At 30.0% G+C, this 26,184-nt stretch overlaps 1 protein-coding gene, 1 long non-coding RNA gene and 1 pseudogene across 2 annotated transcripts; all 3 read left to right on the top strand.

Moving 5' to 3' along the window:
• Nucleotides 1-13,925: 13,925 nt before the first annotated feature.
• Nucleotides 13,926-15,310, top strand: LOC120263192 (transcription factor SPT20 homolog). Its single transcript, XM_039271077.1, has 6 exons — nt 13,926-13,941; nt 14,061-14,293; nt 14,501-14,594; nt 14,712-14,944; nt 15,152-15,239; nt 15,303-15,310. The coding sequence occupies exons 2-6, from the start codon at nt 14,123-14,125 to the stop codon at nt 15,308-15,310; spliced, it is 594 nt and encodes a 197-aa protein (XP_039127011.1). The 5' UTR covers nt 13,926-13,941; nt 14,061-14,122.
• Nucleotides 15,311-19,572: 4,262 nt separating this feature from the next.
• LOC120262909 lies at nt 19,573-21,593 on the top strand. The gene is made up of 3 exons (XR_005537011.1): nt 19,573-19,939; nt 20,104-20,130; nt 20,721-21,593. It is a non-coding gene; the product is annotated as an uncharacterized LOC120262909 (long non-coding RNA).
• LOC120263191 lies at nt 21,594-26,152 on the top strand (annotated as a pseudogene).
• Nucleotides 26,153-26,184: the final 32 nt, after the last annotated feature.

Genomic DNA, 26,184 nt, shown 5'->3' with positions numbered 1-26,184 from the left:
TATTCATTCTTCTTCAAATAGTGCTATTCCACTAATTTAGGGCGGAATACATATGTTGAATAGTAGTTTGTTATCGGGATTTTTATTGTCAATGTAGATAAGTCATCACACTCACACATATATATTGAATCCTCAACAATGTTATATAAGGGAGTTGAATTTTCAATCTTCAATATGACTATTTATCAAGATCAAGTGATTATTTTCAATCTAAATCCTCAACTATGTACATTTATTTTCATAATATTTTTTTAATGAAATAATTACAAGAGATATGTGTGTATATATATACATAATATTATTTTATATTTATATTAATTAATGTAAAATAAAAATTATGATATTAAGGTTTAAATATATTTATTTTTTTAAAATTATTTATAAAATGATTGTAAAATATGTATCATAAGTATGGATTGTTTATGCATAGTTTAAGCACAATTTTTATTTGATTGTCTACATAATACTATGTGGTTGGAACGTAAGATTATCAAGTTTCTTTAACTGTTAATCTTGTATTATCATTTTTTTTACTAAAATACCCTAACCTAATACATGCCAAATATATAAAAAAAATCATAAGATTTTGATATATTAAAATTATTTAATAATAAATATTTGCTATTATCTTCTTTTAAAAAAGGTACATTTTTTATTTTCAAAAAATTTAATTTTTATCAATATTAATAATTCATACTTAATTATTTAAATATATATAAATTTTATCTCCAACTTAATATTTGAAAAAAAAAATTAATATCAAATGTTTTTTTTATCTCCAACCAAATATTTCGATGATAAGAATTTTTTTATCTTTAAATTTTTTTAATTTAAAAAAATGTTTGGTGATTTTTATTGGATTTAAAAGGGTGTAATGGGGAAAAATTTTTAAAAATATTTTTTTATTTTTTTATTTTTTTATTTTTTTATTAATATTAATAATTTTTAAAATATTTGCCATGTCATATATATAAAGCATGGATAGTAATGTGTTGAGTTATCCGTTCTAGAACTAGTCATCTCTAATTAAACCCCTAAACAATGATCGGGTATCTCAAAAACTTAACTTTCTAAAGCCCTTCGATCCGATTCCATGTTTAATTAGCTTTTATAATTTTCAAGCGATAATTGTCAGTCTAAGAAGTTCAAGCACAGTTTTTTTTCTAAAAATTTCCGTATTATATATATTCTATATATTCTATATATTGATTTTGGATAGCTTATGTGCAAACTAAAAAAAATGGTACGTATATAGTCTCTTTAATTTACAAATCTCGATAACCTTTTGCTTGTCATTTGTAGGTGGACATACATAACCCTAACTTTAGCTCTTTTGTTTGGTGTGCTGGTCGTTATATAGTCTCTTTAATTTACAACTTTCGATAACCTTTTTGCTTGTCATTTGTAGGTGGACATACATAACCCTAACTTTAGCTCTTTTGTTTGGTGTGCCGGCTGTTAGTACCTAAGAACAACATTGGGCTGTTGCTCGTTGGAGTTTTCCAATATGGATATATTTTATGGTATATTACATTGAAACTTAGTAACAATTAATACTGTTGTACCTGATGAAGAAGAAACATTGAAAAAACAAAGTTTGTGTTCCGGTTAGACAATAGTATTAAACCTATTGATGAAAACTACCTTACAATTATTTGGGTTTCTTGTAATTTTAAGTTCCAAATAGCTTGCTCAAAAGTTTAACAATGAATTTATTATACCTCTTTTGAGACCTTATGAACCTCAACTCAACTGCACATGACTCTTATATTTATTATATGGACATTTAGGGATGTCAATTGGCCCGGCCCCGACGGGGAATCCGATTCCCCACCTCGTCGGGGCCGGGGTCGGGGAATTTTTTCGAGGATCGGGGCTAGGGCCGGGTCTGGAGAAAAATTCCCCGTCAAGGCCGGGGCCGGGAATATCCTCCCCGCCCCACCCCGGCCCCAAAATAGTAAATATTTAATTTAAATATTATATATATATATTATATATGTTATACGTTATAAATATGAAATATCTAAACAAAAACTGAATAAAAGGCAAAATCCCACATATTTATTTAATTAACAAATTATTAATAATTATGTTATATGAGGTTGTAACCCAGCATTGGGGTTACAACCCTAGCATCGGGGTTATTGTAAAGATAAATAATTAGTTTTTATGAATACTAGAAATTTGAAAATTAGAAGTTTGAATTTAAATTTTGTAAATATATTATATAATAATTTTATTAAATAATGAACGGATTATTCTTTAATCATTATGGGGATTTTCAGACATACCCCTGTATATCCTTATAATTCATATAGAACTTTATAAAATTTTAAGGAAAAATTTGCTAGATCCACCGTAAGTGTAAGTGTGTGAATAAAGATGGTTTTGTTTCTGATCCCAAGGCAAAAAGAGATTTAATTTTTATTTGTTTATTATTTGAAATTCTTTAACTATGGTATTTTAATTTAAATGCTTAATTATTTTTATTTTTATATTTACTTTAAAATTTTCAAACATTTAACAAATTTTTTTGTCAAAACATACCATGAGAAATTCTAATTTCGGTATTTAACATGATGCCTTAATGTATTTGGAACACAATCTGTTTAATAATTTAATTAGATAATCAAATTCAAACCGTTGATAATTGATAACCAATGTAGATCAATGGTCTGATCCACATTGATTATCAACGGTCTGATCAACATGACAACATTGGTTTTTCGGGTCTTCCCAAGCTCTGAATTTTCCAAGTAATTTTAAAATTTTTTCATATTATTTCTTTCCACCAAATATGTAAAAAAATTCAAATTAACCTCTAAATTCACAAAATTATCCCATCTCAGTGACCTCACAAAGTTATTCCCACCATTTTTATCCAAATATTCAAAATTATTTATAAATTTAAAAAGATATTTAAAAAATTAAAGATAAAATTTGCATGGCGTGATAAATATTATATTTTAATAAATATTTAAAGATAATTTTTTTAAAGATAAAACCTCACTAGATAAATATTTAAATAAAATTAATTATGTTATATGAGGTTGTAACCCAAACGATCGGGGTTACAATCCCAACATCGAGGGTTATTTTTAAAGATAAATAATTAGTTTTTTTATGAATACTAGAAATTTGAAAAATTAGAAGTTTGAATTTTTAATTTTTGTAAATATATTATATAAAAAAATTTTTATTAAATAATGAATTGATTATTCTTTAATCTTTATAGAGATTTTTCAAACATACCCCTCAGTATATCCTTATAATTCATATAGAACTTTATAAAAATTTTTAATGTACATATGATTTGTTCACTTTTTAAAAATAATTTTTTTATTTTTTTAAAAAAATTAAAAATTTAGCACTCATAATATATAGGGATATTTTTTTCTCATTTGAAATAATTAATAAGTGTAAATATATTTATATCCTGATGACATTATTAAACAAAAAGAATTTTTATATGCATATAAAAAAATAAAAAAGAAAATTTAAAGATCTTTGGGTTCATTTGTAAAACTTTTGCTTTATCAGATAAAAAAGAAAATTTTCACTTCAGTTGAATGAAGAAACTAGATTTACATTTCCTTTATCAGATATTTTTACTAGTTCCTTTGAACTATTGAATTTTTTTTTTCTTTCAATTATATGACTTGTCTAACATGATTCTTCTTTTGCTTTTAAGGGTGTTTTTTTTTGTGTCAAGTAGAGTTGTTGAATTTTCATTGAGTTATAGGAAAATTATAATATAATATAAAATTTTATATTAAATAATAATAATATTTTAATTTATTAATCGGGGCCGCGAAAAATCCCCGCGGGGATAGGACGGGGAAAAAATATTCCCCGGTTCAGGGCCGGGGTCGGGGATGGGAGTGGAAAATCGGGGCTGGGGCCAGGGAATGTGTCCCCCGTGAATCCCCGCCCCGTTGACATCCCTAGTTGCCTTGCGTTTTAAGTTATATATTTATAGATATATATACACTCGTGTCTTTTATATGTACATATATATATATATATAAACCTTTTTTTTAAATTAATACTTAGCATGAATTTTACTAATAATTAATAGGGTTAGCATACAGATCCGATGATCCGATCTGGTATCCAATTGTTTGACCCAAATTTTTTTGGGATACCCGATCCAAAAAAAGATCTGGTACGTGATCTGATTTTTTAGATGAAAACAGTGTTGGATCCAAGTCGGGAGAAATTAAAAATCGGTATCCTCCCCTAACGGCCATTACCGAAAATATGTATTTTCGATGAATTATTTATGGGAATGCGCATGTTTTATTTTTTTAATAATTTTTTTAAAGCTGCGGGTGCCATTATTTTTTAAATTTTAAACTTTTATTTTTTTAAAAAAAAATTATAGGTCCCATTATTTTTTAATATTAAATTTTTATTTTTTAAAAAAAATCACGGGTCCTAGTATTTTAAATTAAAAAATAGGTTTACATTCAAGCCCTTATAATTTAATAATATTTTCTCATAACTTATTTTATTCTTATTTCTACTCTCTTATTTCATAATAGCACAATATTAAACATCAAAAAATTTTAACAGTCAAAATTTTAACATATAAAAATTACTTCCATAACTAAAACAAGTTAAGATATATATTATAAAAAAATTCAACAAAGTACAATATTTAGGTTACATTTCGACATATGACTTGCACTAGCAACATTCGGAAAAATTTTGACAAGTGTGTCTTTTATTGCGACGTAAACCACAACGCTTTAACTGGGCACCTTTCCCTTATTAAAAATTTTAACTACAATAATTTTTATCTGTAAAAAATTTGACCAACTATAAAATAATTTTTATATCTTAGAATTAGTTAAAGTAAAAAGGAGAGTAGAAGTGGGAATAAACTCAGTTATAAGAAAATATTATAAAAATTATAATGGCTTGAATGTAAAATTGTTTTTAAATTTAAAATATTTATGGGGCTGTGTTTTAAAAAAAATAAAAACTTAATATTATAAAATAATGGGACCCGTGATTTTTTAAAAATACAAGCTTAATATTTAAAAAATGAGTGGGACCCGTAACTTTTAAAAAAATTATTAATTAAAAAATACAATATTAAAAAAATCCACAAAACGTTCAGTGTATGTTAAGGTTTTGTAAATATATAGATACATATGTGTGTAAAATTAGTATTTTTTTTCCTACCAATTTTCTTTCTTTTGATCATGTTTTGCATTTTTTTTTATGCAAAAGAGAATAAATGTATAAAGTTTATGGGTGAAAAAAATAGAATATGGAATAGTGAACTTCATTCTTGTGATATGACGGTAATGTGTTTGATTATATACCCCGATGAGTTCAATGAGTTTTATGTGGAGAACATCAAATATTAAATAAACATAAGTATGTCTTTAATGTATACATGTATAATTAAATATATAATTAAATAAGGTTTAGTAATATATCTATTAATCGACATGAAAAAATGCATAACAAAGTGTTATACCTATATAACAAAATGGATAACAAAATTGGTTTCCAATAAGACAGGTTCAATCATTTAAATGTATGATTGTTAGCACTACCTTGTCATGATGTTTATGTAATCAAAAGTTATACTGTCTCATTATTTTATATTGGAAACAATTATTATTATTATTATGTAGGGATGTCAATAGGGCGGGGATTCACCGGGGGATATATTCCCCGGCCCTGGCCCTGATTTTCCACTCCCATCCCCGACCCCGGCCTCGAACCCAAATACGGAAATATTTTTTCCCGTCCCAATCCCCGCGGGGATTTTTCTGTTTCGGGGATTCCTCGGCCCTGATTAATAAATTAAAATATTATTATTATTTAATATAAATTTTATATTATCTTATAATTTTTCTATAACTCAATGAAAATTCAACAACTCTACTTAACACAAAAAAAACCCTTAAAAGCAGAAGAAGAATCATGTTAGACAAGTCATATAATTGAAAGGAAAAAAAACATTCAATGGTTCAAAGGAATTAGTAAAAATATCTAATAAAGGAAATGTAAATCTAGTTTCTTCATTCAACTGAAGTGAAAATTTTCTTTTTTATCTGATAAAGCAAAAGTTTTACAAATGAACCCTATACAAATTTTTTATGATCCAAGAATATGAAGTTTGGTATTTGTAAAAAAAAATTTTAATCTCCAACCAAATATTTAAATGGAAATAATTTTTTTATTTTTAAAATTTTTTAAAGTTTGATGTTTTGTGATTTTATCGGATTTAATGGGAAAAATTTTTTAAAAATTTTTTTAATTTAATTTTACAAAAATTAATTTTTAATTTTTATTAATATTAATAAATTTTAAAAATATTTGTCATGTCATATATATATATATATATTTATATATTCAAAATAACAGTTTTTAAAATGTTTAAAAATATTTTTAAAATTTTCAAAAATATATTTACAAAATATCGTTAAAATATTTTTAAATATAACTTTCTAAAAAAAATCATGAAAATTAAAAGGTAATTTGAAAAAAAAAATCACACCATGAGGGCATACATAATTTTTTCTTGCAAAATAACAATTTTGTAAATGTCCAAATATATTTTTAAAATTTTTAAATTTATATCTCGGATTGGATAAATTAATCTCGGATTTATATTTTTAAAATTTGTAATTTTGGTGGGAAAATTAAATATTTAAAAAAATATTATAAAAAAAGATCATCAATCCCTCTTCTTCCTCACTTTTTCTTTTGCTCAAGAACCATGAATCAAGAACCGGTACATTCTATTTTTTTAATTTTTCCCCTTTTTCTCTTTTTCTTTTTAACTTCTAATTTCTTATTCTAATTATTATGTAATAATATTTTTTTAATGTTGTTGATTAAAAAGGTTATTCTAACCCTTTATTTGCCAAAGTTTTTCTTTTTTTCTTTTTTTGAAATTATAAACAAGTTATAAGTTCTATTTTTTTATTAAAAAGAATGAAATACCATATACATTATTATAGGTGTGAATCATGTATTGGCTAATTTTTAATTTTGGATAGATTCGGGACTTTAATAACCTAGAGTCAAAATAACATGGATAAGATACTTGATTAAAGACAATAATGAATGATGATAAAACTCATGATATTAATTAATTTCTACATTTATTGAAAAAAAAAACATTTATAAAATGATTGTAAAATATGTATGGTAAGTATGGATTGTTTATGCATAGTAAACAATTTTATATTATCATGTTTCCTTAGCCGATAATCTTAAATTATCAACTTTTTTTTTTACTAAAATACCTAACCAAATATATACCAAATATTTCAAAAAAATTCATAAGATTTTTGTTGTAAATATTAAAAATTATTTAATAATAAATATTTGTTATTATTTTTTTAACAAAAAGTACATTCTTAATTTTTAAAAATAATTAATTTTTTTGTTAATATTAATAATTCAAACTTAAATATTTAAATAAATATAAGTTTTGTGTCCAAGTCCAACTTAATATTTGAAAAATAAAATTAATATAAAATGTTTTTTTATTGACAACCAAATATTTCGATGGAAAGATTTTTTTGTTATTTTTAAAAAAATTTTTTTAAAATTTGATGTTTTGTGATTTTATTGGATTTAAAAAGGTATAATTGGAAATATATAATGAAAAAAATATATTAAAAATATTTCTAAAAATTTTAAAAAAATATTTAATTTTTTAAAAATTTTTAAAAATACTTTTTCATGTTTATATTTCAAAAATAACTATTTTTTTAAATGTTTAAAAAAATATTTTTATATTTTTTTAAAAATATATCATGAGATGCTTTTGGGATTTTTTTAAAAATATTTTTTTATTTTTAATTTTTAAAATATTTAGTTTTTAATTTTTTTATTGATATGAATAATTTTTTAAAAAAATATTTGTCATGTCATATATATATATATATATATATTCAAAATAACGGTTTTTAAAATGTTTTAAAATATTTTTTTAATTTTTCAAAAAAATATATCATTATATGGTAGCTTCGTTTTTTATATGGCAACTTTTAAATATAACTTTCGAGAAAAATCCTGAAAATTAAAATGTAATTTACAATAAAAAAAAAATCATTTCCGAGGGCTTACATAATTTTTTTCTCTCAAAATAACAATTTTGTAAATGTCAAAAATATTTTTTTAAAATTTTTTTAAATTTATATCTCGGATTGGATAAATTAATCCGGATATTTTTTTACATGCAACCAATTTTTCCCTCCAAAAATTGTAATTTTGGTGGGAAAAATTTAATATTTAAAAAAAATATTATAAAAAGATCATCAATCCCTTTTTCTTCTTCACTTTCTTCTTTTTGCTCAAGAATCATGAACCAAGAACCCGGTACATTTTATTTTCAACTTTCCTCTTTTCTCTTTTTTTTTGCATTTAACTTCTAATTTCTTATTCTAATTATCATGTAATAATATTATTAATGTTGTTGATTAAAAAGGTTGTTCTAACCCTTTATTTGCAAAAGTTTTTTTTATTTTTTTTCTGAAATTATAGACAAGTTATGAGTTCGATTTTTTATTAAAAAAACAAATGAAATACCAAATACATTATTAGAGATGTGATTAGGTAATTTTTAATTTCGGATTGATTATAATAATATTTCAAAACTAAACCGCCCTAATGTGGCAAAGTATTTCACCGTATCATGTACCCTTGTTTATATTCATGAACGACCAAAAATTCCTATTAGAACTAAGCTTTACTTGAAACAAGTTGCAAGATTTCTTGGTTCATAAACGACCAAAAATCCTATTAGAACTAAACTTTACTTGAAATGCATTCACTAACATCGCCTTGAATAAATTAAGACTCAAGAATTACAAAGTAAAACATATGGAATGGCAACTTATAATTGCAAGCTGTAAAGATGATCTTGAATGACCGACCAGCTACTAAAAAGCTAATATCTTGGCCCAAACTCACAGCAAATCAAGTTGATAGCGTGAGCATGCTAGGGACTATAACAGGGGTGGAAGGAGGGGTCAAGGGGGTGCTTGAGCACCCCCTTGGCCGCATCTTATATAATATATATATATATATACACACATATATGACATATATACTTATATATATATTTTTAATTAATATGAATGTATTTATATGTTTATATTTAATATAATCTTGGATATCATGTGGACTTATTTTTTAGATTCTATAGTAACAAGCTATTTCACCCAATTAAAAATTTAGATTTTTCTATATAAAATCTTCAAATTTTAAAAAACAACGATTTTGTTGAATGCCATAATCTTACGAGTCTTATTATTAAATTAGTTAAAACTAGATTGTATTTGGTTGAATGATTCAACTTTTACTTAGTAATGATAGTTGATTGATAGTTGATGATATATTTTTATATTTTTTTAAAAATATTTTTATTATTATTATTATTTAGTTTGAATTAATATAAAAATTTCATATTTAAATTGAAACTAGATTGGATTTGACCGAATAATTAAACTCTTATCTCATGGTGATATAATCGTGGTATATTTTTTTGAAATATTAATTATTATAATTTTAAGTTTGAAGTAATATAATTTTTTTTAAATTAAAGTTAGCACCCCCTTGATTTTTGGCCCTAGTTCCGCCTAATCGGACTATAATAATATGTATCTAAAAATTAATCTCACCCTAAGAGTCAAAAATAACATGAATATAAGCACATGATCATTTTTTCAAGTCATGCATCAAAATTAATCCCTTTGTCACTTTGATGCATGCAGGATGAGGGTCCTGTCTATGAACTACACAGATTTACATGGGTAAAACCAAACTCACCTTACATCAAAATTAATAGTGATGCATCTGTCTCTACCAGAGGTGTTGGTTGTGGGTACATTATGCGCGATGAAGAAGGTTGTGTCATTTTTGGTGAAGCTGCTAACTATAATGAATTGAAAACGGTGCTAGAAGCAGAACTTGTCGCGATTTACTTAGCTTGCTTGAAAGCCCATGATTTTGGTTTTAAATTTGTGTGGTTGGAATCTGATTCACTTGTGGCAGTGAATTTAATTAACAATGTTCATGGAATTACACCAGGGGAGTACAAGAGTATTTTGAATCAGATTTATATTATTTTAGCATCTTTTGAAGGATGGACTGTCACTCATGTATGGAGAGAAGCAAATGGAGTTGCAGATAGTTTGGCGAAAATGGGAGGCTTAGGGAATGAATTTATTTTCACAATTGATGATGTGCCTGATAATATTTTAGACCTTGTTGTTGATGATGCATCAGGGAAATTGTATACTAGGGTTAAAACTCATAGGAAGTCACCAAAACATCATGTTTCATTGAACTATTTTTGTACTGAAACCCATGAAGTCACCAAAACTGCAAAACCGCAAACAGAAAAACCAAAGTTAGGTAGTGTCATATTTTTTGTTTGTTTGTTGAAGAACTCAAAGAGCTAATTTATTGCCCAAAAAAAAAAAGAAATACAAGGAGAAAAGAAAAACACGTAAAACAAAATACAGAGAAAATAGCTAAAAAGAGGATGGGGGAACAATAACAAGTCTAGCTAATATTAGAATAAGAAACCAGCTATAGAGATGCTTTTCATGATCCATCTTGGGACGTCCTTGCCAGAATGAAATAAGGAAATGGTGTGAAGATTGGAAGCAAAATAAGCTAATTTGAGGGCAGGGGACATCCAATCCTTGGGAATGACATGAATATGAGGCTGGTTGGAAATAGATATCAAATATGTAAGCAAGTTGATTGCACCGCGATACTGCCAGCCACTCCAGGAGTTGAGGTTTGAGATTTAATCCTTGAGATCAGGGCAGGATATGAAGACATTGTGCGCAGATAGGTGGTGTCATATTGGTTTCTCCTCCATTATGGACAGCCTGATGGTTTCTGAAAGTTAGCATTGGCCTGCCAATTCCTACAGTTTGCTCATCTGCTTTCATTTGTAGCTAACTGCAATGTATTAGAACCAGTGTTCGTGCAGGTAAATTTATGTTTTCTGTTGTTACTTGAATACAATGGACTTAAGAATTTATCTAATGATTTTTAATGGTTTTTAGGCTTATGATCAACATTTGAATATGATTCTTGGGGATGTTGAAGAAATAATCACCACGGTTGAAATTGATGATGAAACTTATGAAGAGATTGTTCGGGTTAGTGATTTTAACTTCCATTAAATTTTTGCTGTTTAATGTTCAAAATATTCAGCATTGCTTTCCCTGTTTTTCTTAAAAATTTCTGTTTCATGTGTTGAAAACAATAGCATCTGGGCTCCACCTTTATTGGGCAAAATCTTCTATTAGATTTGTAGGATATCAGTAAATTCTATGTGATGCTGTAGAACTTAAATTCCAACAGTCACGAGGCATTGAAATTGTGTTTGGATGGAATTGAATAGCGTGGTACCATGGAAATTTAATGTTAGGGCGTCATAACAAATTTTAGAATCAGCATAATAGATACATTCAAGTGGTGAAAGCGTGTTGAATATAAATCTTTTACCTGCAATCATTGCCATTGACAAAAAAGTGGTGCATTGCTTGCCATTTCAACTACATCATTGCTTAGTAAGAGGCTTAACAGTCACTATGCTTCTAGGAACAATCATATTCTGGCCATGTTAAGGTGGAGCATGATATCAGTGTCATGGTTGCTGCTTGTAGGTTAATTTTTGTTTTTTTGTTAAATGTAGACAGCATTGAGAACTTTCCTGCAAATTAAGCTTGCTTTTGAAAATGATTTGATGTTCCAGAACAATGAGAAACCCTATAAAGAGTTATGGGAAAGCCTGCCTGTTTATTTCTAGTTCGATGCGGAAGGCAGCTTGTGCTAATGCAGAGGAATGGCTTCCCTTGCCTACATTGCTTCTGGTGGCTGCATTTTCACTCACAAATACCTGGAAAAGTGAGTCTGAACTGCAGTTTAAAATAGTTTTTCATAGTAACTTAGGGCATGCTGAGCAGGATTAATTGTTGTTTTCGTTGCTACAAACTCGATCGACCTATTAAAATGTGAATGGCATCAAACCTTGGGGCCCGTTCAAGACTGTAATGTGCAATCAAACTGATGCGCTTTTGCGAACATGCCATTACCAATACTATAAACATATCCATGAAATCAATGTTAGCCAAATACTTAGTTGGAATAATGTTAATGAAATCTCAGAAGAGTATCCTTGTACATGATAATCATAGAGATCAGCAGGATGATCCAACTTCCCAGCACAACCATCACAGTTGGAAACATATTGAATGTCTGGACATGTAGCCTGTATAGCATAGTGCAGCCTTTCGAGCATAGTAGAATGTGTGGTAGTTGCCTATAAAAAACATTGCCGTGGCATGCATTAGATTTTTGAGTTTTCCATGACTATTATTGATTTCTTAGTGAAAAAATCGTGCAGTTAACAAATCCTTTGTTAGGCATGAACTTATGATTTGAACTTGGATTTTAGAGGATTTTTTGGCTTCTCTTGATGATGTATCTCTCTCTCCAAGCAAAACTAGAGAATTCCAAGAGGAAGTTCATTGAAAGACAACAACAACAAGGTGTGTTTCTGTGTTTATGCGTCCATATATATACATAATTTAGTATTCTATTAATTTTAATATTCTTTTTTAAAATATATGTAGAAAAGAAGAGGAGAAAAATACAGTTGATTGAACCACAGGCTTTTCCGAAACAAGAACAACAACAAATTAGAAAACAGAGTTCATTTAAACTAAAGAGAAGACTTGGAGTGTTGATCAAATTCTAGTAAAGTAGAAATTAAAGAAACATTGAAAGACACATGGTATTGTTATGTATTTTTTTACTTTGAGAAATTATTGTCCTTTTTTTAAGTATACAAACACTAATGTTTGTTGAGCCTCGTTTATAGAAAATAATGAAAATTAACATTTTTTCATTTATAAATATATATAGTTTTATGATCATAAAAAACAAAATTGTCAAATCATGCTGAGTAGATTTAGATGAATTTTCTATTGCTATTTCCTTGATGATTGTTTCCTCTGTAATCACTAACACATTATATTAATGCATGCAGTTGTGTCATCCGAAAGAGTTACTGCAACAAAGAGACAGAATAGTTGACATGCTTCTCAACTCGGACACTCATGATGAGTATGTAGTTATATGCATATGTTTTTCACCTCTATATATATACACACACTTATATATGCATGAGTTTTTAATTGCATTGAATTGGATTGCAAGCAGGAAAAGGATAATCAATGATGGAGATGATTTATGGGGTGATTTTCCGACAATTGATGAATCAGAGAGCATGCTCACTGAAGTTGCATCGCTTGATCCTCTTAAGGTACTGATTCTAATGTTTTGATTTATTTATTTATCAACATTATGTAAAATTTTGACTTACAAAATTTATTTATGTGATGTAGCTTTTCAACAAAATCATTTCTCTTGATGATGTTATTGAAGACAATGATTACAAGCTTTTGAATCAAAATGAGCATGAGATTACCAGTTCACTCATTGATGACAATTCAGAAATATGCTCAAAACCTCAAAGTAATGGAACAAATGCAAAATTGAAAGTTTCACAATTATGCAAAGTTACTAGCTCCAGTTCAACAAAGCAAGATCAGAATCAACAAAAGGTAGTAATTCTATTACTTAAAATAGTTACAATTCATTGTAAAATAATTACTGTTTCATTCATGAACATTATAAACTAAACACTGAACAAATGAGTGCTTCTGATGGAAATTTGTTCAAAATGAATTAATACTAAAGTTCAATTAAAACCAATGTTTCACTGAAGATTAGCAATAGAACTAACACTTTGAATAACCTGGATTTTATAGGATTGCTTGGCTTCTCTTGATGATGCTTCTCTCCAAGCAAAGGTGGAGAATTCAGAGAGGAAGTTCATTGAGAGACAACAACAACAACAACAACAACAACAACAACGTAAGTTTGTGTGTATATCTACATCTATGTCTATAATTTTGGTACTCTAATAATATAAAGCTACATAAATATTTGTAAATCTTTTAATCTTAATTTTTTTTTCCTGTAAATGCATACAGAAAAAAAGAGGAGAAAATTATTGATTGAAGACGATGATGTTGAAGACAATGATCACAAGTCTATGAACCAAAATGAGCAGAAGATTGAAACTCAAATGCAAGAGGACTCTATTTGTCCATGTACTAGTTCAGTCACTGAGAACAATTCAGAGAAATGCTCAAAACCTCAGAAATCACAATCATTTGAAGTCACTAGCTCTAATACAACAAAGCAGGATCAGAATCAACAAAAGGTAGTAATTCTATTACTTAAATAGTTACAATTCATAGTAAAATAATTACTGTTTCATTCATTGAACATAATAAATTAAACACTGAACAAATGAGTGCTTCTGATGGGACTTTGTTCAAAATGAATTAATACTAAAGTTCAATTAAAACCAATGTTTCACTGAAGATTAGCAATAGAACTAACACTTTAAATAACTTGGATTTTATAGGATCGCTTGGCTTCTCTTGATGATGCGTCTCTCCAAGCAAAGGTGGAGAATTCAGAGAGGAAGTTCATTGAGAGACAACAACAACAACAACAAGGTGAGTTTGTGTGTATATCTGCATCTATATCTGTAGTTTTGGTACTCTAATAATATAAAGCTACATAAATCTTTGTAAATATTTTTATCTTAATTTTTTTCCTGTAAATATATGCAGAAAAAAAGAGGAGAAAATTATTGATTGAAGACGATGATGTTGAAGACAATGATCACAAGTCTATGAACCAAAATGAGCAGAGGATTGAAACTCAAATGCAAGAGGACTCTATTTGTCCATGTACTAGTTCAGTCACTGAGAACAATTCAGAGAAATGCTCAAAACCTCAGAAATCACAATCATGTGAAGTCACTAGCTCTAATACAACAAAGCAGGATCAGAATCAACAAAAGGTAGTAATTCTATTACTTAAATAGTTACAATTCATAGTAAAATAATTACTGTTTCATTCATTGAACATTATAAATTAAACACTGAACAAATGAGTGCTTCTGATGGGACTTTGTTCAAAATGAATTAATATTAAAGTTCAATTAAAACCAATGTTTCACTGAAGATTAGCAATAGAACTAACACTTTGAATAACTTGGATTTTATAGGATTGTTTGGCTTCTCTTGATGATGTATCTCTCCAAGCAAAACTAGAGAGTTCCAAGAGGAAGTTCATTGAAAGACAACAAGAACAAGGTGTGTTTCTGAGTTTATGCATCCATATATATATATATATATATATATATATGTATAATTTAGTATTCTAATAATTCAAATCTATATAAATCTCTTTAAATCTTTTAATTTTAATATTTTTTTTTTAAATATCTGCAGAAAAGAAGAGGAGAAAAATACAGTTGATTAAACCACAAGCTCTTTCGAAACAAGAACAACAACAAATTAGAAAACAGAGTTTATTTAAACCAAAGAGAAGACTTGGAGTGATGATCAAATTCTAGTAAGTAGAAATTAAAGAAACATTGAAAGACACATGGTATTGTTATGTATTTTTTTACTTTGAGAAATTATTGTCCTTTTTTAAGTATACAAACACTGATTTTTGTTGAGCCTCGTTTATAGAAAATAATGAAAATTAAAATTTTTTCATTTATAAATATATATAGTTTTATGATCATAAAAAACAAAATTGTCAAATCATGCTGAGTAGATTTAGATGAATTTTCTATTGCTATTTCCTTGATGATTGTTGCCTTTGTAATCACTAACACATTATATTTCTTCTTCATCTTTTTTTAAATATTTATTTTTAACAATAATAAAGTAATTACTCAAATAATTACCCTGATTATATGCAGGTGAATGTGCTTTTGAGGGCCTAGCATTGTTTGGGAGTCTCTTAGTCTAGAAAAATGACATTTGTCGATTTTAATTTCTTTCTTGAGTCTATCATTGGTTTTACTTTATTTTTTGGTTCCTTCACACATTTTTAGAGCGTCCAGTCTTTACTATATAGCGATCTAGATGCTTAGAGAAAGTTGTTGTGAATAGAAACTTATTTTGACCATGTGTGTGAAAGCTAGTATTTAAAGGGAGGAAAGAGCTACCACCCTTATAGTGTGAAAGCCGCTCTAAGGTAAATGGACACTATGCTTGAGGAAAGTGTGCTTGATGATTTACCTGGAGTGAGGGCTACCTCAAGGGATGTGTGAAAGCTATTGTTCAAAGGGCGGAAATAGCTACCACCCTTATTGTGTGAAAGCCACTCCTATAATCGGATACTATGCATTACAAGTGTGTTTTTGATGATAAAAGAGAGAAAGGGCTACCTCAGGGGATGAGTGAAAGCTACTGTTCTACGGGCAAAAAGAGCTACCTTTTTTGATGTGTGAAAGCTACTCCTGAGTAATTCGATAGTATGCAACATCAATGTGTAGTTGTTAATTTTCCCGAGAGAAAGGGCTACCTTAGGGGATGTGTGAAAGCTACCGACCTCATTGTGAAAGCTACCTCATTGTCTAATAAGTTTTTGGTTTGCATAACTTGATCCGGGTCGAAGGAAAGCGAAGTAGGAAGGACTGAATGCTTACACATGGGAGGAACCATAAATAGGAGTGAAACTTATTCTTTTATTGGGATTGAATGTTTTAGTCGACATTTTGGAATTTTTCTTTGACTATTGAGACTCCCTATTTTTTGAGGTCCATAAAAGAAATTTGCATGAACTCTGAAAGAAGTGTCATGGAGCCTAAGGTATGTATGTATGTATGTATGTATTCTCCTTGTTACATTTCTCTGTTTTTTTTTTCCCGCAGGCTTCCTGGTAGGAGAGGAATTTATTTTTTATTTGGTTTAGTTCTGTTAGTTTTCTTTGATGCAGGAATTTATTTCTGCTGTAACTTCATTGTTGTGTTATCTTTGATGCAGTGAACCAGGAAGAGTCAGATGTCGTTAAAGTTTGCTAGCATGTGCATCAATAATGAAGAGTTGTTGACTTACAAGGATTGCTGAAAGAGGATATGTTGATTGGCTGCATATTTTAAAAACTTCACTGATTTCTTTCTCAAACACATGTATATTCTTAGAGTACAACAAATATATGTTGATTGCTGGAAACTTTATTTGCAAAAGAGGCTTGTAATGATATTCATCTTGCTTTATCAACTATGAACTATGAATGCCATATATATAATCTTCATATCTTTATTCAAATTACAAATACCAGTCAAATTATTAGCAATACATCAGAAGTTTGTGATTTAATTTCAGTTTGATCATCAGTGTTAATCATTTAGTTTCCTTGACTGAGAGTTGAATATCCAATTTAGATCTTTTTGGTGCTGTGCTTTAATCTGGATGACTTGGAATTTCAGCTAAAATTTATTCATATGTCTGTGGTAATTTATGTTATTTGCTAATTCATCTTACCTTGGTTTTCTTGTAAACTGATCACACAAGCAATTGGGTGATTGCTTACCTCACACAAGTTCACATTTTCTTTTCTTCTTGTGAATTGATCACACAAATAATTGGGTAGTGATTTGATACTTTAAGAGAGTTAATGATACTCTTTCCATATATGTCTCATAAGTCATACCATATTGCTTATATTAAAAAGGAAATTTTTACTGTACTATTGGTCATCATACTGGTGTTTTTGATCCCAACAGGTTTGATGTATCATTCAATTGATACATTGATTTCTTGTGTTGATAATGTAATCCCAATAGATGATAGTATAAATATCCCACTATTTTTTTTTGTTTTGTTGATCTCTCTGTATATTCAATTATTTAGCTTCATATTGATTTCAGTTTGTGGCACTTGTGCTATTCAGAATTTGGGGTGTCGTGTAAAATGAGTAACTTTTAATGGGTGTTGTGGAACTTTGTGTATTAATTGAAAACAAACATTTAATTTTTCTGGTTGTATTATTGATTTACTGATTGTGTTAATATTGATCATCTCAATGTGATCATTTAATTAATGAATTAGTAGATATAAAAGAGAAGAGAGGAGATGTTGTATAGGATGGATGATAATTCAAGGGAATTTCAGATAGGAAGATGAGAAGAGGAAGAGAAGAAGAAGAAGAAGAGAAGGAGAGGAAGGAGTAGAGAATTAGAGAAAATTGAGGCTAAAGATGCGTTTCTCCATTCATCATTCACTGTTATATAGAATCATTACAATTCTAACAAACTTTTCTAGCCTGGCATTCATTCTATGCCAGGACAGCTAACCCTCATTCAATATGTCACAACTCTTCTAATTAATTACTCTTACTCCTAATTACATCAATATGCAAATCATAACAACCATTCTACTAATATATTTCATTGCATTATGTATTCTTTAAACTTGGAATGAAGTTTTCCTTGAGTCCTGCACAATAGTCTCTATCTCCTGACGAGTCCTGTGCAACAGGACATGAGAGGATATGAAATGAGAGGAGAGGAGAGAAAGGAAGGGGGAGAGGGAAATGGAAAGAAGGGTATTTTTCTAAGTAAAGGGAAAGGTTGGAGATGAGAGTGATCCTCTTTACAGTTTACTGGGTTGGGGAATAAAATATCTATCTTTTAGTTCATTGGGTTCAGAAGTACTGTGGATTTGAGTTATTATTATTATTATTATTATTATTATTATTATTTTTTTATTTTTTTATTTTTTTTTTTTTGGGCTAGAGAGAAGTGATTGATGGGGATTTATTATTATTATTATTATTATTATTATTATTATTATTTGGGAATGGGGATTTATTTGAGTTAGAGAGAACTGAGAAGTGATGTGTGAGGTTGGAGAGGACTGCAGGAGATGATTTCTAAGTAAAGCATTAGCAATTTAGCATTTGGAGATAAAAGAGTGATTCTGTCTTCTCAAGCAATACAATGCTTCTTGTGTTTAGTCCCAAACCCTCTGAAGACTGGAGATGATGATGATGATCAGGGCTCTGGGTTGGAGCCTTTGAGTTTTCCATGGTTAATAGGTCTTTTTTTTGAGACTTTTTATTTATTTTATTTGGGCATGGGATTTTTTTTTGGGGGATTTATTGAGTTAATGTATGTGTTAGTGATGGGGATGATGATGATGATGATGTGTTGTGAGGAGATTGAAGTGGAGGGGATGAGTATTGTTTAAGTGAACAGTGAAATTAAGGAGATGAGTGTTGGTGTTGTTGGGCTGGAGACTTGGGGTTAACAACATCGGACAGATGCATGTTCTCCTTATATTAATTATCAAGGTTTGGACCTGCCAAGGTGGCTGATGATGAAGTCTATTGATCGATCAACTTTTTTGTGTTTTTTATAAGCTGCTCCTTCCTTGTTTTTGTGTTTTTTAGTTTTTGCTATTTCCTTTTGCCCTAGTTGGCCTGTATTCGTTATTCCTTTCAAACTAGTTTTTTATTTGGTTAATAATAAGCTCTTGGAGCTCTTTCTTCAAAAAAAAAACTATGTAATGGTTTCAATTACTCAGAGGACTAATGAATAATGAAGTATTTACTGCTGTTATTTTGGTCAGAATTTATTTGTAACATGGTTTTTCAGTTGATGAGAAGGTTAAGAGTCTTTTTTTTTTTGGTGCCTTTCATTAGTTGGGTTTCTTTTGTTGTAAGTTGTTTGATGTTAGTTCATGTGCAAACATAACCTTTGTTGGTTCTTAATGTGATTGACCAATGTTCAGAAAAAATTCATTAGAAAAGCCATAATTACTTAAAAATTCGTCACGCTTACAAATAAAATGCATTTGAAAGGCAGTGACCACTTTCGATCCGGGTCACAGCTTCGAACAACAAAGAGCTCGAGCTTGCTGGCTAAATGGAGGGAAGGGAACGAGCAAAGATTATTCAATCCATTACCTCGGTTGTCGTCGTCGTCATCTTGGCAGTGTTCGTTCTGGTTCTATCTATTGATGACAAGTGAGGGGCTTGCAATGCCGTCATGGTGATCTATCTTACTCCTTCCCTTGCATCCTTTTTTTGTGTTTTTCTTGCTTTCTGGTTTTGATATTTGATTTAAATCTAGGAAATGTTGGCTCTGTGTTATGGATTAGAGCTTTTCATTGTGGAGTTTTATTGGAACTGATTGTTGTGTTGAATGATTTGCAGGGCGAGATTGAGCTTGGACTTTTGAGAGTAAGTGTTCATTATCGGTGGTTTTGAACTGATTTAACAATGAAAGGCTTGTTTTTTCTATCTGAATCCATTCTTATTATTTGTCAAGAATGAAATTTTTGTCACGCCTTTTACCAAATATGTTGTTTGTACATTGCTTTTGTTATATATTTTGGTCAATCTCATGTGATTCTAGTTAACAACTGTTTTTGGTAAAAATCAATTTTTTTTTTCCATGCTCAAGAGAATGTTAATATGTTGTTTATACATTGTTTTTGTTTTATAGTTTGTTCAATCTCTTGTGATTCTTGTAATGCAGCAGTCTGGCCATTTCTAGTTGAACGAGTTCTGTTTCCTGAGTTCTTTAATTTAGGAAAAACATATCATTTTCTCGATGCTCATAAGATGTACTCTGACAAATAAGTGTTTGCTTCTAATAAGAGGATATCCAGCACCAATATTTGTTTTGAGAAATTAGTTATTAGTTCTTTCATAACATAATCTTGTGATGATGCTATGAAAATAGCATCATTTAATTGATACATCAATTTCTTGTGATGATAATTTGTGGCTAGCAGATTTTGATGCATCCATTTATTTCTGCTGAACAGGCTTTGTGTTCTGCTGCCAGAGTATATCTATGCTTCTCCATCAATTGGATGATTAGCTTGCAAGGAAATCAAATTTAATGGATGCTAATCAAGTCTTGTGATTTTTGTGAGAGCTCTGTTCACCAACCAGACTAAAGAGACATCAACTGGAAACTTAATGCAACCATGTGGCAATCAGTATGGTATTGGTGGAAGTGATTCTAAGTTTCTCATTTTTAAATATTGATGTTGGCTGGTTTACCTTGTGACACTTATGTGGCAATCAGTATGTAGCATCTTTGATTAGTGGTTCCTTCGATGAAGCGCGGATGCTTAAGAATGTTGAAGCATGTGAATGGTTAACAGGTGCAATTCCTAACCTTGAAGTGCCAAATCTGAATCCATGCTATGCTAACATGCGAGCTGTATGTGTGCTATCCCTTGTTTGAAATGCCAATTATTCCTGGTCAGGGATCCATCACTTTTCTTTTGGTTGCACAGAATGAAGAAGTAATCCATTTTTGCATGACAAATATCACTTACTTTTTCATGTCATACCAAATAACTCTTTGATGCATAGCCATATTACATATTCTGCTGGCAAACGAATATATTATATGCTGGAAATAAACTGCTATTGGAGATAAGTATTTGGAGCCTCTTTTTTTTTTTTACAATAGTTCCTGAAAAGTAATTGAAGAGTATTCTCCTATTCTTTTATCTTCCTTCAAATCCTACTATAAGGCTCAAAACAATGAAATAGGCATGGGCAATAATTGAAATTGAGCTTAAGTTAATAGATTCAATTTCCCCGAAATGCTACTCCAATTTATTTATTGCTACTCATTGTTCCTTTAACAAGTCAATCATTGATATTGACAAGTTATTTTTAAAATGATTGCATGGGTTAAGGAAAAACGTGCTGACTTAGAAAAGTTAAAGGGCACTTTTGTTCGTGGGGCTTTAGGGTTCTTAAGGAAATATTTTGCCAGTTTAGTAGATTTTATGATAAGCGACAAGAGTTATTTTTCACAGGTAAATTTGGAGCTTAATTTTGTTCTAGCAGTTTACACCAATAAATTTTGACATTTAAATCTGAGTTTTTTCAAACCATGCAGTGAGGACAGTTGAAGAGGCCTGATCATGCAGATTTGAGGTACAAATGTCGGACCTATGCACGGCTTCTGCAGCACTTGAAGGTTCTAAATTGTTAATAACAGCAAGTTAAATGGAAATTGTCAGGTGCTGGCTATAGTTTTTTTTTTAATCTGATTGTGTTATATTGTATAAAATTTTCAGAGTCTGGACAAGGACTGTTTGGGCCCTTTGAGAAAGGCTTACTGTCATTCCCTCAACTTGCTACTTCGTCGCGAGGTTAGTAACAGAAATGTTTTTTATGTATTCATGTTCAGCTGTCATGTTTATATGCATAATGTAATTTGCCTGATAATAGAACCTTTTCTGTCAGTGACACCTGGAAAGTGTGTGGATCTAAATTGTAAGAATATCTACTGTAATAATGAACCTCTTCGGGTCTTTTGTGGTTTATGCTCCATAGCTTCCATATGGTGTCTTATTGTGTGTAGCTCGAGTGATTATGATCCTAAAAACATTTCTCCAAGTGCCCTACATTTTTTTTGACATTGATTTTGTTGAGCTTTTTCTTATTTCCAGGCAAGGGGATTGGCAAATGTACTGTGCGCCAGTACAAAGGCATCAAAAAACCCAACAGGTTGGCTTGACCGGCTCCAACCAGACTGCAAATAGTTCTGATATTGCTACAATTTCTGAAGCATATTCAAAGATGCTAACAATTTTCATTCCCCTTCTTGTAGATGAGGTTTTCTTCCTGTTTGTTCAAGAATTGTATTTTATAATGAATTCCTCTGTTGGTTGATAAGTATGAGTTATTTTCTTATTGCAGAGCTTTTTCTTCGCACATTTTATGTGCTTTGAAGTTCCTGCACTCATGCCAACTGTCAAAATTGGATCAGATGGCAATCAAACAAATGATGATAATATGAGCCTCATGGCTGCGTATGGCAGTGATGTCAGCCCAAGTAATTGTCTTTCCTTTCTCTCCAATTTACCCAATATGTATATTTCATGTCTGATGTATTCCACGAGAGTCATACATTTCTTTCTCTAGATAATAGTTCCTCTGAGTTGGGAACATTAAATGAAGCTCTTCAAGAGTTACTTGATGGAATTCAGGTGAGTTTCGTTTTTGTATGTTTCCAGTATGTTGTAGAAATTTCTTTTAGTTTGGCCTGTCTTTGTGAATCCTTTGAATTTATAAAGCAGATTACAGCTTTATATTGTTGAGTTGAAGTTTTATATGGTGTAGATTATACATGATGAAAGTAAACCGAATGTTTTTCCATGTACTGTTATAGAACAGTTTAAGAGGATAATTTAGTTCTTGGATGATTTTTTGTAGGTTTTCACCAGTATGCCAATTTACACTTCTATGCATTCAATTAATCTTTTATTGGTTCATTTAGGTTATGAAACTTTGCTTTCTGAAGGTTTTATAAAGACATTCCTGGTGAAATTCATAGTTCAAGCTTTTTCTGTAGTCATCTCTTAGCTATGTTATGTCCTTATTAACTAGGATTCTGAGTCACAATACTTATCATAATCCGGCTTTCTAGGAGCACTTTTATGCCGTGGTGGACTGGGCGTACAAGATTGATCCGTTGCTTTGTATTTCAATGCATGGTATCACTGAGCATTACCTTTCTGGACAGAAGGCTGATGCAGCAGGATTTGTGAGTCAGTTACTTGACGATTTGGAGTCCAGAATTTCAATGCAGTTTGGCAGGGTAAGCGTTGTTTAATGTTTACACTTCCATGGATCAACTCCTTCAAACATTTGGTAATGCTCTCATTATGGTAACTTCTTGTGATCTTAGTTTGTTGAAGAAGCTTGCCATCAGATAGAGAGAAATGAGCTTAATGTCTGACAAATGGGACAGCTATCTTATATCCAAAGGTAAACTAGATGAAATTTTAATCTTTAAATTGTAATCTGGTTTTTCTAAATCTCTAGGCTAAGGCTTGAAGATTGAGTTTGATCTAACAAGTCTTTTTCTCAGTTAGAATATGTCAGCCTATTGTTGCTACTAGGTGCTAACTTCTAAGACTTAAAATATAATTGAATGAAGACATTAAAAGTCTAAAATGTTACTTAAAAAATAAGCTATGTTTGATACCAGGAAATATGTCCATCCTAATCCATAATTTATGTAGCTGCCAAATTTAATGCCCTTGAACCTTCTCAGTTTTATGTGCACTTTCTATATTGTGTACTTTTATGCTTGTACATTAATTGTCATTATCCCAACTAATTGATGTCTACATATTAATACTAACACAAAAATCACTGTCATCGTGTATCCCTTTAGCCTGCTTTTGAGTTGCATCATATTCTAGACATTTTAAGCAGCGACTAGGATTCCACAAGGGTGGCTCAGAAGTAGCTAGTGCTCTTTACTTTCACGGATGTGTTTTGTTTGTTTCCTCCTATTAGTAGTATTGTGCACTATTTGGTTTGAACCAAATTAATCAACCAAAACAAGTCAATTTAGTGTATTTGGTTTGATTTGATACTTACAACAGTTTGTTCAGTTTAGTATTTTGATATTTTTAAGTATGCAGTTGTTCAATTTTGGGTTTTATAAATTTAACCTGAGGTGCTGAATCCACCGAACAAGTTAAACCTTTAAAAGGTTTAAGTTAGCTGTCTGTCATTTATTTGACCTAACTTGCAGTATTAACAAAAGCTCTCACTTGTTTCAAAATTCTCAATTTGGCGTTTGATTACTGTACCTTAACCTAGCCAACTTGGTTGTCAACTTTGAATTGTAGTGCACCCTAATTCTATAATCTATCTCCAGCCCATGTCTTGCATATTTGCTATCGCACTATCATAATCTAATGGAGTCACTTCCATTGCCCAAACAACATTAGGCATATGGAAAGGGGAAAAACTAGCTGTACAAATGACCATATATATTGAGCAAGCGTCTAATTTAGTGACAATTATGCCTTGTAACAATGAACTGAACCTTCTCTTTTATAGGATGCAATAAGAAATCAGCAGGCTTTTAAAACTAAGGCAAAATACTACATAGCTGTGTTTTCTTGGTGCATGCATACATTTATATACAAGCATGTGTGCACGTGTGTGTATGTCCATACTATTGGTGCACCATATGCTCTTATGTTCAGACATTTATTTCACTGTTCTATATATGTGGAATGTGATTTAACAGCTTGTGGTAAATACTATTTTACTTTGGTAATAACTGACAGGATTATGCTTACAGATTCCTTTCCAACTGGGATTGTCGAGAATGGATCTTAGGAAAAAAACTGAAATCCAGCTTATCTGCTGTGAGAAAGAGATACTCTATTATGAAGCATGGCTTCCTTGCAATAAGATTGTTAACATTTCTCTTTCATTCTGACAGGCTGACAAGTCAATCAATGCAATGTCTAGGAAGTTGCAAAAGAATTTAACGTCAGAGGAGCTGTTGCTTTCTATGTGACCTTTAATTTAACATCAAATTATAGGAGGTTATATAGGAATTTAATATAGTTTGTGCATTCACATCACTTGTGTCTTTTTTGCGGACACCCTTGGATTCATCATCTGTTGATGTTGCTGTCTTTTGTCTCTCACTAATGGGAACCAATTTCTCAAGCTACCTGCAGGAAGCAAACAGAGTTCTCAAGACATGGTTTACATTTTACAAGCAGTTTTTCATTTCTACAATAATTAATTTTGACTTAATGACGTTTATGAGAATTTATTGTCATGTGCTGCAGTGGCTGGCTATTAATAGCGGAAGTTTGAAGTAGGTTTGATTCAAACAATGGTGGAGCAGACTTGGATACACTTCAGTTTCTAAGGTCATATCCTGTAACTCCCTCTTGTTATGGATCTACATATTCTAACTCTGATACTGATAGTAATGTGCTGAGTTATCTGTTCCAGAACTACTCATCTCTAATTAAACCCCAAACAATGATCGGTATCTCAAAACTTAACTTTCTAAAAGACTCTCATTACTTATGAGCTATTATTGCCGAGTATACTGGGTACAAGTAAATGGTGGCAGACACAGATGACTCTTGAATGTTTCTTATAATTAGTGTTTTCTTGCAGGATTTGAAGAATAATATGTTTCTTCTTTTCTACTTCAAGAAAAAGGTAATTTGTAATATATTTTTTTTAAGTTAATTCCTTGTAAATTTGGAGATAAATTAGGGTTATTGCTACCATATAAGTGATCCTTCCTTCTCATTTTTTTTTTTCTGAAAATGTTTTCAGGAGAAGGCTGTTCCACTAAATATGGCTCTTTAATTGTTAAATTTTGCCCAAAATGTCAAAGCCGCTTGTGCTAAAGTCTATTTCATGGGAATTACCATCGTCCATTCTCTGTAGCACCAATGATTTCTTATGTAATTAAATTCTTAT

The sequence above is a fragment of the Dioscorea cayenensis genome, chromosome 6, assembly GCF_009730915.1.
Source record: "Dioscorea cayenensis subsp. rotundata cultivar TDr96_F1 chromosome 6, TDr96_F1_v2_PseudoChromosome.rev07_lg8_w22 25.fasta, whole genome shotgun sequence".
Lineage (NCBI taxonomy): Eukaryota > Viridiplantae > Streptophyta > Magnoliopsida > Dioscoreales > Dioscoreaceae > Dioscorea > Dioscorea cayenensis.
This window is presented reverse-complemented; position numbering and strand designations above follow the sequence as displayed.

Excerpts from the sequence above, each read along its gene's own strand:
- LOC120263192 (XM_039271077.1), top strand. The coding sequence starts at position 14,123 with ATGAACCAAAATGAGCAGAAGATTGAAACTCAAATGCAAGAGGACTCT. Across the intron at positions 14,294-14,500 it reads AGGATCAGAATCAACAAAAG|GATCGCTTGGCTTCTCTTGA; the intron begins GTAGTAATTCTA and ends TGGATTTTATAG. Across the intron at positions 14,945-15,151 it reads AGGATCAGAATCAACAAAAG|GATTGTTTGGCTTCTCTTGA; the intron begins GTAGTAATTCTA and ends TGGATTTTATAG.